The sequence below is a fragment of the Haliotis cracherodii genome, unplaced genomic scaffold, assembly GCF_022045235.1.
Source record: "Haliotis cracherodii isolate W230 unplaced genomic scaffold, xgHalCrac1.p SCAF_1, whole genome shotgun sequence".
In the NCBI taxonomy this organism is placed as follows: domain Eukaryota; kingdom Metazoa; phylum Mollusca; class Gastropoda; order Lepetellida; family Haliotidae; genus Haliotis; species Haliotis cracherodii.
Window position 1 is genome coordinate 20892462 of NW_027266264.1, and position 14185 is coordinate 20906646.

At 38.1% G+C, this 14185-nt stretch overlaps 1 protein-coding gene across 1 annotated transcript in view; it reads right to left on the reverse strand.

The window, feature by feature from the left end:
• LOC139461695 (uncharacterized) overlaps positions 1–13189 on the reverse strand; it is a 162351-nt gene extending 149162 nt beyond the window's left edge. The window contains exons 1-5 of the mRNA XM_071243158.1: positions 13073–13189; positions 11143–11214; positions 9284–9391; positions 6176–6250; positions 4860–5034 (exon numbers count right to left, since the gene is read on the reverse strand). Of these exons, the coding sequence (XP_071099259.1) occupies positions 4860–5034; positions 6176–6250; positions 9284–9391; positions 11143–11214; positions 13073–13189 (547 nt within the window). The remainder of the gene's footprint in view (positions 1–4859; positions 5035–6175; positions 6251–9283; positions 9392–11142; positions 11215–13072) is intronic.
• Positions 13190–14185: the final 996 nt, after the last annotated feature.

Genomic DNA, 14185 nt, shown 5'->3' on the forward strand with positions numbered 1-14185 from the left:
TCATTCAAACAATAGGAATTACCCAATGGGCATCCGGTGGGTTATCACACCTGGTGTCAAGCTTGTTAACACCTTCTCTGCATACCAATCAGTGAACTGTTGTTGGTTCAGTTATTTTATTGCCTTTGAACTTCCTTAATGCCAGTCAACAGAGTAAACTGTGTTTTGTTTTTTAGGAAAACACTGTTCATTGTTTTTACAGAAGTGCTCTACTCAGTGCTAATAAGTGGTGCTATTTGCTGTTTGATTAGATTCAGGTAAGGATATGTATCATTCCACTGAATTTTGGGTAGGGGGAGTCCATTGATATTGAGTCACATTTCTGGCTAGGGGTGAGCAGTTGTATTAATTTGGAGATGCATTAATTTCCAGATTTACAGTAGGTGATTGTTTTGGCATTCTTAGCAAATTCTGAACTGATTTCTAAGAAACTTGACTTTCCTATTTCGATGTATTTGAGAAAGACCACTAAAAGAAGTTCTCTGAGTGACAATTAGTCCTCTGGCTCAGAGATCAGAGAGGCCGAGCTGCCAGTGGGACTCTGCTGCCATGATGAGTAACACATACAACTGAATGTCTTGGAAACAGCAACACAAACTGTATCTTCACCTTATCTGGGGAAATGGGTTATTTCTACCTGTACATGCATATATATATATACTATTACTGTGTGAATTATAGAAGCATTGTTATAGAAATCAGATATTGTATAACTATGTTCATGGTGGATCCATTGGATGGTGTTAGAATCATGCTTCTTACACAATGTAGAACAAAGCTGATAAATTGTTATATTGACAAAGTATTCTTGTATCCTCCAACAATGTTACTGTAATGAGGATATTTGAGGCAGGGTTAGAAATTGGCACTAGTCCCATAGTCCTTGCCAAACTACCCAATGGTTAAGGCATCATATGGACTGGTAGAAATTTGCCCCTTAAAGGGTTTTGCTGTATGTTATCATTATGAGGACTATTGGACTAAAACATTTAGTTTTTATCAGTTTGCGGCATTTGAAGATAACACAATGAGTCCTGTTGGGTTTTTATGAGTCCACAGGACCCTCATTTCCACATCCTCCCCTCCCACAATCACAGTCTCATAAAGTAAAACGACGTGTCTTCCTGAACATGGAAACAAAACATATCTCAATATTTTCTTGTTAAAATAAAGAATAGCAGAATTACTGGGTAGGTGATCACTGCTGCTTGACCCCAGGCAGAAGATGAATCACTTTACATGTACTTGAGATGTGCAGTTTTTCTGCCACCTGAAAGTCTTGTCCATACCAATACAGGTACTTCAATTTAGCAAAGGCTTCTGAAAGAAACAGGTCCTCAACCATGTAACACTCCACAAGGACAACTACATATAAGTAAAGACATTTCACCATCTCCACCTCACACTGAAGACATTATCTTAAACACTGTTAATGATCCATATGTAATAGATATGAAAAGTTCTTGAAATCATTCTTTTCAAGATATAATGGTTTATTTCAGATAAACATTTTTAGTCAAATTGCCGAATAATAAAATAAATACCACACAAAACATATTCCTTTATTTATTTGTTTGTTGTTTAACGCCACACTCAGCAATTTTGAATATTGTTTTAAAAACAACTTTCAATAAAACCACACAAGATGTCGATGTAAGAAGAAACACTGCACACAATATTTCAGCTTCATCAGTCAATCAGTGCTCGCATTCAATCTCAAAACTGGAATGTACGATCTTGGTGAATACACGATGGCCGAAGAATGACCAAAGTGAACTCTGGTTGACCAATGTAAGCACATGTTAACTGATTGTCATCATATTTTCGGTTGACCAGAGCTGCTCATACTGGGGTGCAGTACTCTGGGAAGCAGCCTCCAAGTGACATCACAGCTAGAGTTAGTTAGTTCTGTTGACTGTAATGAAGCAACTAGGCTTTTGTAATGTGCAGGGATAATTCTAGGGTGGGGCCTTGTGCTTTTAGCCCCTAAATTTGAAAAAGACCCATATTTTCAAACACAATGGGGCATGTAACATTGTGCTGCATGGGCATACCTCTGGAATATTTGAAATTTTCACATGAAGGGCCCATGTCAGAAAATTGCTAGAATGAACCCTGAATATGTATGTGTTCTGACATGCATCAGGTAAATTCAACTCTTGATTGTGCATTTTTTTAAAACAAGAATGAAGTTATGATGTTGATTGTGCATCTCTTTTTGGCGTTCTACAAGTTATTTTGAATGTTCATGTCGTCTTACATGCATTATATGGAAGTCGTACAATATCAGCTTTGTCCAGAAATAAAGCACTTGTTAACCCCTCATAGTTTTGTTTTATCATATTATTATTAATTCATAAAATGACATTTAATTCAGCAATCCAGATAACATAGAAATCCAATTCTAGCTAAGAGTTAATTTCCTTGGTAACTCATGCATAGTGAACGATCAAGATTGAAGACGTGTGGATAATAATAATAATAATAATAATAATACATGATATCCTTGGAAAAAGGTTGATACCACAATATAAAAAATATGCACATACTGGACACAGCTGTTACATTTACATTGTACAGGATGGTGATGCTTTGAATTCAAGCTACATTTACCAGCAAAGCCACTTGTCCATTCTAGAACAGTGACAGCACACATGGCCACTCCACAATTTGCAGATAACACTGCATATATATGTTTCAAATATCATATTAACTCGTGGAACACCACTTCAAAGATAAAGTTATCATCAGTTGACCTGTTGGTATTTTCTGCTGTTCATTTAACAGAAGGAGATCACATGACAAGCAGAAGTATCTTTAGGGAATGCTGATATTCAAACAAAACTAATCTTGACAGTCATATTTACTTTCCATCCTTATCAACTGTAACTGTTTAGGTTGTTTGATGGTTATGTAAGTGAAATTTGGAATCAAATTTCAGCCTGTACCCACTTTATTGCACTCCTTAATGTGAGGCATGTAACCCCTTGGCCGAGGCCATTCTTTGTATTATCTACTGTAAATCTTGAAATTAACGCGAGCGTGAATTAAATGCGAAAAATGCGAGTGGTCTTGGCTCGCATTATTAAACATCGCATTTATATCAACAAGAAGACATTTTGTTTAGCAGAAATACCAACTTAGACATACGCTGAAAACAAACAACTATGTTTTCCACATCACTGTTTATTGAGCAGCACTTGTAACAATTATATAAACAATGTCATTCAAACACTAACTACATCCTGTGAATTGTCACTGCTGGGGTCATGACAAGAGTTCTACTCACTTATGTCATCACTCATCATACCTGCAAGTCCAGACAGACACCACCCACGCAACACAGTGTCTTTGTTCTTTGCGACTGCGTCAAAGGCCATCATGAGCCAGCGCGCATGCATTGCTTTAGCGGATGTATACTACTCAGCGCTAATAAGCAGTTCTATTTGGTGTGTGACTGGATTAAGGTGAGGATTCTCCGGTAAACGATTCTCCGGGGTTTCGCATTCATATTGAGTCACATTTTTGGCAAGGGGCCAGCATTTGCATTCTTTTGGAGATGCATTAATTTCACGATTTACAGTATGTTGTAATCACATTGTTCAATGAAAACAACTTACCAGACATGAGAGGGAGATGTGTGAAAAGTTCATTCGGATTAGAGAGAGTCAGTAAGATGATAAATTGGTCCTTTGTTCTATAAATATGGTCAGGAATTAAACGCCGATAAAGCAGCTAAACTATCCCTCAAAATCCCAGAAATAAGCTTAAACTTACCCATCTCAAAATCAGAAATTAAAAGTGTAAACAAACAAAAAATCACAAAAAAATGGCATAACCTATATCTAAACTCAAATAGCCAAATCAAAAGAGTGCTCAGCAAACCACTAACCAAACCAAAAATTCTCCATCCATCAAAAAAAATCGACAGAGTAATCACTAAACTCCAAACAGGACACACCAACCTAAATAACCACCTAAAATTTTAAAAAAAACACACTACAGGTAACTGCCCACACTGCAAACAACCAGAAACCCCAGAACACGCACTCATCCACTGCACACACTACCTAACACATCGAACCGCATTACAAACCACCCTCAATCTAAACAAGGCTCTCACTCTAGAAGCAATACTAAACCCACAAAATAAACTAGAAAACTTCAAGGCCTTAGGCGTATTCTTAATAAAAACGGAACTAATAAAACGCATCTAAAACCATAATAACCTACCAAGTCAAAATCACATAAACAAACAATCATCCACCATACCCAGCTCCCTTAGTTCTCCTCCCCAACCCCATCGGCATCTATTCCAAATCTCAAAATTCCCAAATTCTATATAAGCAACCCCTAAAGCCCCCTCTTGGGTTGCACAGACCACCCTCGCCCCTTTCGGAAACACATTAAATGGCCTGGCCGGGCCCGTGTGCGAAATACGCATCAGTCGGAAAGCGCACGTTAAATCTCCAAAGTAAGTAAGTAAGTAAGAAACAGATTTCAGTGATGATAAATGAATGTTGTAAATTTAGGACCGTAAATGGTCTGGTTTTGACTCAGATCCAGATTAGTCAGGGCCTGGTTTAGACATATTCCGCTGTATGTTTTATTCCGAAAACCACATACGTGCTGCATTTCAAATGCAGAAAATGAAATTTTCAATATGGTCGCTATAGTGGCCATGTTTAAAGTCAGATAAAATTCTTTGACTAATTTTAGAGACACCACAGCTGGACTCATGTGGATCATGCAAGGTTTCAGCTGCACAGGCCTTGTAGATGTAGAAAATGCAAAGTAATGACGGACAACGGACAGACATTTTAACACAACACATTTGATATTATTTGGTCTCCACTCACCATTTTTCTCCAGTCTCTCCTGGCTGTTACTCAAGAGCTGGAAGTGTACTGTCATAGAACGTAGCTTTTGTTCAAGGGCAGACAACTCTCCCAGCTGCTGATCCGATGAGCTGAGATGAGACTGCAGCTTGTGCTCTTGTTCTCGCAGGTTTTTCTCCAGAGAATACTTGGACAGCTGGAGAAACAATATAGCCTAAATCCATGTACGCGAAGAAGAATCTATTACTCATGTCCTTCGTCACACTGGAGTGAGTATGGCTTTACACCGCTTTTAGCAATATTCCAGCAACTTCACAGCAGGGTACACCAACAATGGGCTTTACACATTGTACCTACATGGTGAATCAAACCGGGGCCGGCAGCATGAGGAGTGAACACTTTAACCACTAGGCTACCCCACCACTCCTTTTCACACTGGATATTAGGGCTGCAACGAATACACTATGAGGCGAATACGATTCGTATCATGAATATAGGGTAACAAATATGAATATTAATTCACAAATACAATAACAAGTCAGCAGTTGATGTATTATCTGTCATATTCTGTGAGGCAACAACAACATAAATTATTTGACATGGTTTGGGTTAATTATTAAATATATTATTCATTTATATACTGCACTTATCCAGGTACTAATATCTGCTCAAATGCAACAATGACCAGTGACCACAATACTGTCAAATTAAATAGTATAAGTGTGTTGTCTTTTGAAGAAATCTATGCATAAAATATGTTCTTATAGGTATTTTTTTAATGTAAATGCATATGCTTACATATTCCTAAATATTCGAATTCGAATATTCGAATAACGAATTCAATTCATGAATGGATATGGTTCGATTCACCAAATACGCGAGTGAATTGTAACAGCCCTACCGGATATTCTCTGTAGACACAGACTGCAGATGAAAATATCGTCCATATACTACTGTTAGTCATTGATAATTCAACTTCACATAAAAGACCCATGAAGATGCGGGTTAGAATACGTCTACAGCAACCCATGCTTGACATGAAAGGCAGCTATGCTTGTCGTGAGAGGCAACTAACGGGTCGGGTGGTCAGACTCGATGACTTGGTTGACACATGTCATCATATCCCTATAGCATGGATTGATGCTCATGATGTCAATCACTGGATTGTCTGGTCCCGACTCAATCATTTACAGACCGCCGTCACATAGCTTAGTGCGGCATTAAACAACAAATAAACAAACAAAACACATTAAACAAATTGTAACATTACTTCATACACACAAAACTGTTCCACCATGTCAAATCTATAACAATGTAAGCATCCATTTCCCTGTTACCTGTAATGACCGGACACTGTCTTTCAAGGTCTCTGTTTCTTTCTCACCACACTTTCTATAGATTTTTAGTTGTTTCTGAAAAAGAATCACTTTTTAATAGATATATTTCTTTTTAATATATATATACCCACCACCAAAAGAAACACAAAATATAGAAACATATAGAGAAGTATGTACGTTAAGAGGAGATGTTGCCAGTGTGTACCAATTAATGACAACGCTAACAATCAGTCAAGTGTTACCAGAGTGTCTTCATTATCATGATATGCTGAGTTCTAAAGTATACACGGTACTCCTGCAACAGACAAATGGTGCATCTCGAGTCATGGATCTATGATGCCACATGTGATGAGTTTATGAGCTAAACAAAAAATGACCTTGAGGATGTTGTGAGTTGGCTAGACAAGGGGACACATACATGCCATAGTGTGAGAAGTGCAGTTAGCAATGCAAGGCTTTCTTCAGGTTTACCTCACCTACTGGGCAATCAGCATGGATTAAAAGTGATTATCTGCACTGCCTGGGTGAACATGGCATGTCTGTGTGTGTATAGAGGTCCCCGTATACAGTGAGTGCATGTTGACAGATACTGCACTGTACTGCCTGGATGAACATGGCATGTCTGTGTGTGTATAGAGGTCCCCGTATACAGTGAGTGCATGTTAACAGATACTGCACTGTACTGCCTGGATGAACATGGCATGTCTGTGTGTGTATAGAGGTCCCCGTATACAGTGAGTGCATGTTGACAGATACTGCACTGTACTGCCTGGATGAACATGGCATGTCTGTGTGTGTATAGAGGTCCCCGTATAGAGTGAGTGCATGTTGACAGATACTGCACTGTACTGGCTGGATGAACATGGCCTGTCTGTGTGTGTGTATAGAGGACCCTGTATAGAGTGAGTGCATGTTGACAGATACTGCACTGTACTGCCTGGATGAACATGGCATTATAGTCTCTGTGTATAGAGGTCCCTGTATAGAGTGAGTGCATGTTGACAGATACTGCACTGTACTGCCTGAATGAACATGGCATGTCTGTGTGTGTATAGAGGGCCCTGTATAGAGTGAGTGCATGTTGACAGATACTGCACTGTACTGCCTGGATGAACATGGCATGTCTGTGTGTGTATAGAGGTCCCCGTATAGAGTGAGTGCATGTTGACAGATACTGCACTGTACTGCCTGGATGAACATGGCCTGTCTGTGTGTGTATAGAGGGCCCCATATAGAGTGAGTGCATGTTGACAGATACTGCACTGTACTGCCTGAATGAACATGGCATGTCTGTGTGTGTATAGAGGTCCCTGTATACAGTGAGTGCATGTTGACAGATACTGCACTGTACTGCCTGGATGAACATGGCATGTCTGTGTGTGTATAGAGGTCCCTGTATACAGTGAGTGCATGTTGACAGATACTGCACTGTACTGCCTGGGTGAACATGGCATTATAGTCTCTGTGTATAGAGGTCCCTGTATAGAGTGAGTGCATGTTGACAGATACTGTAATGTACTGCCTGGATGAACATGGCATTATAGTCTCTGTGTATAGAGGTCCCCATATACAGTGAGTGCATGTTGACAGATACTGTAATGTACTGCCTGGATGAACATGGCATTATAGTCTCTGTGTGTATAGAGGTCCCCGTATACAGTGAGTGCATGTTGACAGATACTGCACTGTACTGCCTGGATGAACATGGCCTGTCTGTATGTGTATAGCGGGCCCTGTATAGAGTGAATGCATGTTGACAGATACTGCACTGTACTGATTATGTCAAGTGAGCTGTTGTTCAGTTTGTTTGTTTGTTTGTTTGTTGTTTAACGCCGTACTCAGCAATATTCCAGCTATATGGCGGGCGGTCTGTAAATAATCAAGTCGGGACCAGACAATCCAGTGATTGACATCATGAGCATCGATTAACGCAATCGGGATACAATGACATGCATCAACCAAGTCAGCAAGCCCGACCGCCTGAGCCCCTTAGTCACCTCTTACGACAAGCATAGTCGCCTTTTACGTCAAGCATGGGTGGCTGAATACCTATTCTAGTATTTCTGCCCTGGATCTTCAGGGGTGCAGTTTCATTACTCACACTAAATATTAGTTAAGTGATAAGAAATAATCTTTCTGAGATGTTATCAGTGGGTGCCTATAAACCTGTTGCAATGTTTAGTCAACAACCCTTGCATCATGGCAAACGCTCACGGTTGAGGTGGTCTGTACTTGATCATGGGTTCGTACAAGACGGTGACAAAATGAGACCAAGGAAGAAGTAGCAAAGACAACTGGAACATGCTCTTGACATGGTTGACAGTTCCAAGTCGCTATTGGAGTAACCTGGGCAATGTGTCTCACTTACCCAGCTACTGAACGTTTCATTAAATGTCTTTATGGAAGATGACATAACATGTTCGATTAAATATAGAATATAGTTATGTATATGTATATGTTTTAAGTGATCTAATGTGGGATGTAACAGATGTTATATTTGGGATAACTCATTCTTAGCAATGTACAGATTCTAGTACTTTTTGGGGTAGAGTCCCATCCAGGATTTGAACCCACACTGCCAGAGTGAGGCATCTAAATGCCACCACACAATGTCAGCGATCTTACCCACTCAGTCATCGAGGCACATCCACCGCTCCCTCCCCCCACTCCCGAATGTGTACTTTACTAAGACTATGGCATTGTGTATTTGTAATGTGGGAAGGACTTTAAATTTCTGGATGAAACAATGTAATGTGCAAATGGATGTAAAAGTAAAAAAAAGAAGATTTGTAAACAAATGTTGTAACGTGGCCTTATTTTATTAGAGATTATCACACTGTGTTATGTTGAAGACTATACCATGCATGCTCATTCTTCATTCTTTAGGTATTATCCTAGCTTCCCAGTTTATTAGCTAGAGAACAATAGCTGCCCGGCAAGTGTGGGGACTCCCAATCTTCCACCTGACGTTCACTCATAAATCATACTCATTGTGCAATTACTGTCAGAAACACTTATCCTGTGGTCAACACTCCTCTTGTGTAACCTTAACACTCATTATTACATTACCATAAACAGAGTGTATAAAAGTATTGTTTGGGTTCTCACATTCTCCTCCTCCAAGAGCCTCATCTTCTCCTGCCAGCTTCGCTCTAAGTCAGTCACGTGCCGCTGGTGCTGTTCTCTGACAGCAGCGAGCTGCCCAACCTCCGCATCCTGCACACATATATAACACTGTCATTCATACCTCTTCTATATGTCATAACATTCACACAACCGATGGGAAACGGTTGGGAATTTTCATTGATTATTGGCCAAAATTAGTTTATTTTAATCAATAAATCCTTGTTTACATCAAGTTATTTTTTTCTGTATTTGAAAGAATTTTTTTAAACATATTTAACATGATATGAAAAATTCAGAGTCTTAACTCAATGCATATTGATATTGTAAATATTTACAAATAAAAGGAGTGGTTGAACATATTGATTATATATATTAAATTGATGAAATAACACTTTACTCATCAAATGACTGAACACACAATACAATCATTGATCCTAACTCAGCATTGGAACATCACTACTCAATCATGCTATGTATCTGCCATATATAACACTGATGTACCGCGTAACCATCAAAACATAATTCTTACACTCATACCATATCAATCATGAATATCTTAACATATTCTTCCACTTCCAGGCCATCTGTCATAACAACATATTCTCTTACTGTGCACATCACTCATATATGTCAAGTATATATGATCACATTTAAAATGCTTATATGCCATATTACATGTATATAATAATACATATTTTCCTTCATTCATATCATTTATCTTGTGATAACCCTAATGTTCAAAGTTGCATAATTAGGGAGCCCCCAGATTCAAATGGGGTCCCCCCATTTATCAGACACCCAGTTGTCAGACAGTGGAATATTTTTTAACTGCCACACACCTCTTTACTCATAAGGACATATGGAAGCGTAGTAGGGCCACGGTGAAATTTTTTTGGGCTAAGTATCTCCTACGTAGGACTTAGTATCTCCTACGTAGGACTTAGTACCTCCTACGTAGGACTTCCTATCTCCTACATAGGAGATACTAAGTCCTATGTAGGAGATAGTTATTACTTCATGTATATAATGTAAAACTCCTTTAACTGAGCAAAATATTCAAAAGTATAAAGCAATATTAAATCAAGAATATGATTTGTCTAAATTTTGTTTGCTTTTGTACCAGTTGTAAGACAGTTGTTAATGGTGGGACTGTCTATTCGGATATAAGGGAATATATCACACACCTGATGTGCCCTCAACCATAACAGTTGTTGTTTTAAGCTGTCTGAGAGATGGGTGTCTGATGAACTGGAGATGACCATTGCTTGGTTTGTTGTTTAATGCCGCACTCAGCAATATTCCAGCTATATGGCAGCGGTCTGTAAATAATCGACTCTGGACCAGACAATCCAGAGATTGATATCTTGAGCATCGAGCCATGCAATTGGGATCGATGACATGTATCAACCAAGTCAGCGAGCCTGACCACCCGATCCCGTAAGTTGTCTCTTACGACAAGCATAGTCGCCTTTTACGGCAAGCATGGGTCGCTGAAGACCTATTCTACCCCGGATCTTCACGGGTCAGATGACCATTGAAATACTGCAGCTGGAAACCACTACTTTTTACCACTTTCAAACACTACTACAGACATAATGTTAAAATCAGTTAAATGCACCACAATTTGTCCAATTCAATATAAATATATATATACAACCATGCTAAATTATGTTTCCTTGAGGTATTTAAGTTTCAAAAATGCACCAATTATCAATGCTTCAAAACACGGAATGTTGAATACAAACAATGCACAATAACACCACAAACATAATGAAATAGCAACACCAGGCAATGCTGACCAAATGTATCATCCGATCTCTATTGTACACTGTTGTACTCACACATCTCCTCTCCAGCTGATACTTCTCATTGACCAGCAGCTTGATCCTCTCCTCACTCTCTGTATCATTGCCCTACAAAAACACATCAGCTGTTGCGCGATACTGCAGGGATTTACCTTGGATTTCAAACTAAGTGCACTTGCAGGCAAATTGGAAAAAAAGTGTTATTTTTTTCAAAGTTGTGTTTTACAAAAAGGTGATGTTTTCTTGGTTTCAGAGGTAGTTTAACATTGCATTCAGTGCGATAATGTAAGATCAAGAATTCAAGCCTGTTCCCTTTTATCAGTCCTGTCATCAGCAAAATACAAGCCAGGATGTGTTAAGAGATAAGGTTGTGCCTTATACATATTGCACTAGCAGGCAGCAGCACACTTCTTTCAGCAGTAGAAACTAACATGACATGTTCACCAGACATGGAATAGATTCCATGGAGTATTTATAACACATGACATGTATTGTCACATTCTTAAAAAGCTGATCTTCTACTAGTACTAGCCCTTAGAACATCTTTAACATAGGTATTAGTATGTAATTATGTACATATCATCAAGCATATTTTAAGGTCACCTCTTATTTTAATACCTAAGTTTTAGCCTACCCTCCAATCTAACCTGCTTCACTAATACAATAGCACAGCCACCCTTGCGCTTGCCTTCTCTATTGTTTCTCTGGTCTCTATTGTCTAGCCCCAGCCCCTTACTTTCAGTGACAGGGTGCATTATGGGACTGGTCAGTTTGAATTTACACTTGTATTTGACTATGTATGGAGACAAGTTCTCAGTTCATCGCTGAAATAATTCAATCAACTGTCACAGGTTATTTTGTTTCAATTGTATATTGATGTGTTCTTATTTAGTGCTTTGAATGGTTTGTTAAGGTGCATGTGTATGGTTTCTTAACTTCTTTTAATAGTACTTATATAGTTAGGTGTGATAAATATATATCACATTAGTCATCGTATTCAGATAAATGTAGTTAGGCTAAATTTGCTTAAATACTTTAAGTATGTAAGTATGTTTATAATAGATAATCTTAACTAGCATTTTCATGTTGATATCACTTAACTTATTGTGTAACGAAGCATAATGAGTAAATTTATTGATAGACTGGAGCTATTTACCTGTAAATTTAAGTTCTGCACACGTATGAATGTATGTCTGTATGATGAGGTGAGTGATTAGAATATATATTTAAGGGTTATTGTATATACCTAAGGATGTAAACATATTGATGTAATATGTTACACTGTAATTACGTTATATATATATTTATGTTCAGGTGTGTCCCGGTAAAGCAAATGATGACTGATGTTGTGACATCACAGGGCACAGTGCCATACACCTGGTGAAGACATTTATATTTTGTATGTATTTATGGTGATATGTACTGAAATTGTGTGTTATGTATTAATGCATTTTTCATCATTCTCCCATTATTGATAAGCTATGTTTGTCAATTTATTATATGATAAATCCCCTGTAATATTTAGAGTAAAGTCAGATAAAACTAATTACGATGGATCATAACAATGTACATGATCATATATAATATTTGTTAATAAGTTATAATGTAATGATTTATTTGTATGTGTAGGTATTGTGCATATTTTAACTCTGTGTATTTATTTTCACACGGCCTCTGTTATTTATGCTACTGTATTAAACAAATGACATCAACAAATCAACCTGCGTTTAGTGTTTCATTCACCTAAACCACTCCGGTTACACATATACACAAACTTACTCTGACTTGAGTAACTTTCTAACCCTACCTTTTCATGCGAAAGGTCATAATATTATGATTATGAAATACATAGACTTATGCTCTGACATGTGTGAAGACTAAGAATTTTAGAACATATCATCATGAAACAATATTTTACAAACATTGAAATCCTTTATAAAGTCATGTAACATTATGCCTACTGTACCCTTCTCAGTTTGACCTCCTCAATGATTTCCACCAAGCAGTTTCTTAAGTGATAGAACTCTGCATTGCTGAACACTTCTTTGCCACCAAGACAAATTTGCTCATCTGGCTTCTCCATTGTGACTTGCTGCTACCATGTTCTTACAAAGCTCTGCAAAAGCACATTTTAGAAAATTTCAAAAAGACATATCAGTATTTTTACACTTCAAATCTGAACTAAAAAAGTGAACAAAGCAGTTTTCAAAGGTCATGGGTCCTTGTATGGCCCTAATGTTTTCACAGTTGGAACGGCACCTCAGCAAAACGTCAACGGGGGAAAACGGCACCTCGACTCAAGCGAAAACGGCACCTCGTCTCGAGCGAAAATGGCACCTTATTTTTTTTTTTACCTTGGTCAAATAAATGATATTAAACTTACATTGTAACTTGCAAACGCCAATAATTGTGAGATGTTAAAACAAGTTTACATTAGAAATTAGCCTATACTCCAACTATAATCCAACTTAGCTTATACGCAACTCAACTTATTGTGAAAACATAACATGCTTTGAAGAAAAATAATAGAAATTAAACTCACATCGTCTCTTACAAACACAAATAATTGTGAAATAAAACAAATAAGAAATTAGCCCCCTACTCCAATTAACTCACCGACTCTGATTGGGAGGCGCAGTTAACTTATTGTTAAAACACTGTACGCTTTGAAGTCAACAACAAGGTGGGTGACCAGTCCCTGGGGATCTACAGATTGATCCCAGAGCTGTACCGGGGCCAGTCTGTTTCCTCTACAATCAAGACTGATTCAGGAGGGACGACTCAGAGAGTATGTTCGCATATCTTCCACATCTCGTCAAGAGGAGATCTTCGACATATGGCGAAGATAGAAGAATGGAGATCTCTCCCTGACACAAGTACTTTCACAATGTTCGGTTGTTCATGGACCAATTTTGTGAAGAGGATGATGATGATGATGATGACGATGGACATGCCACAAAACTGTATACATGAACATATTTACTTATCTCTGAAAAAAGGAAATACAATGTAAATACATCACTAATCAAATACCATGTAAATAAACCCTATATATTACTACAAAAATCGCTATCATTAT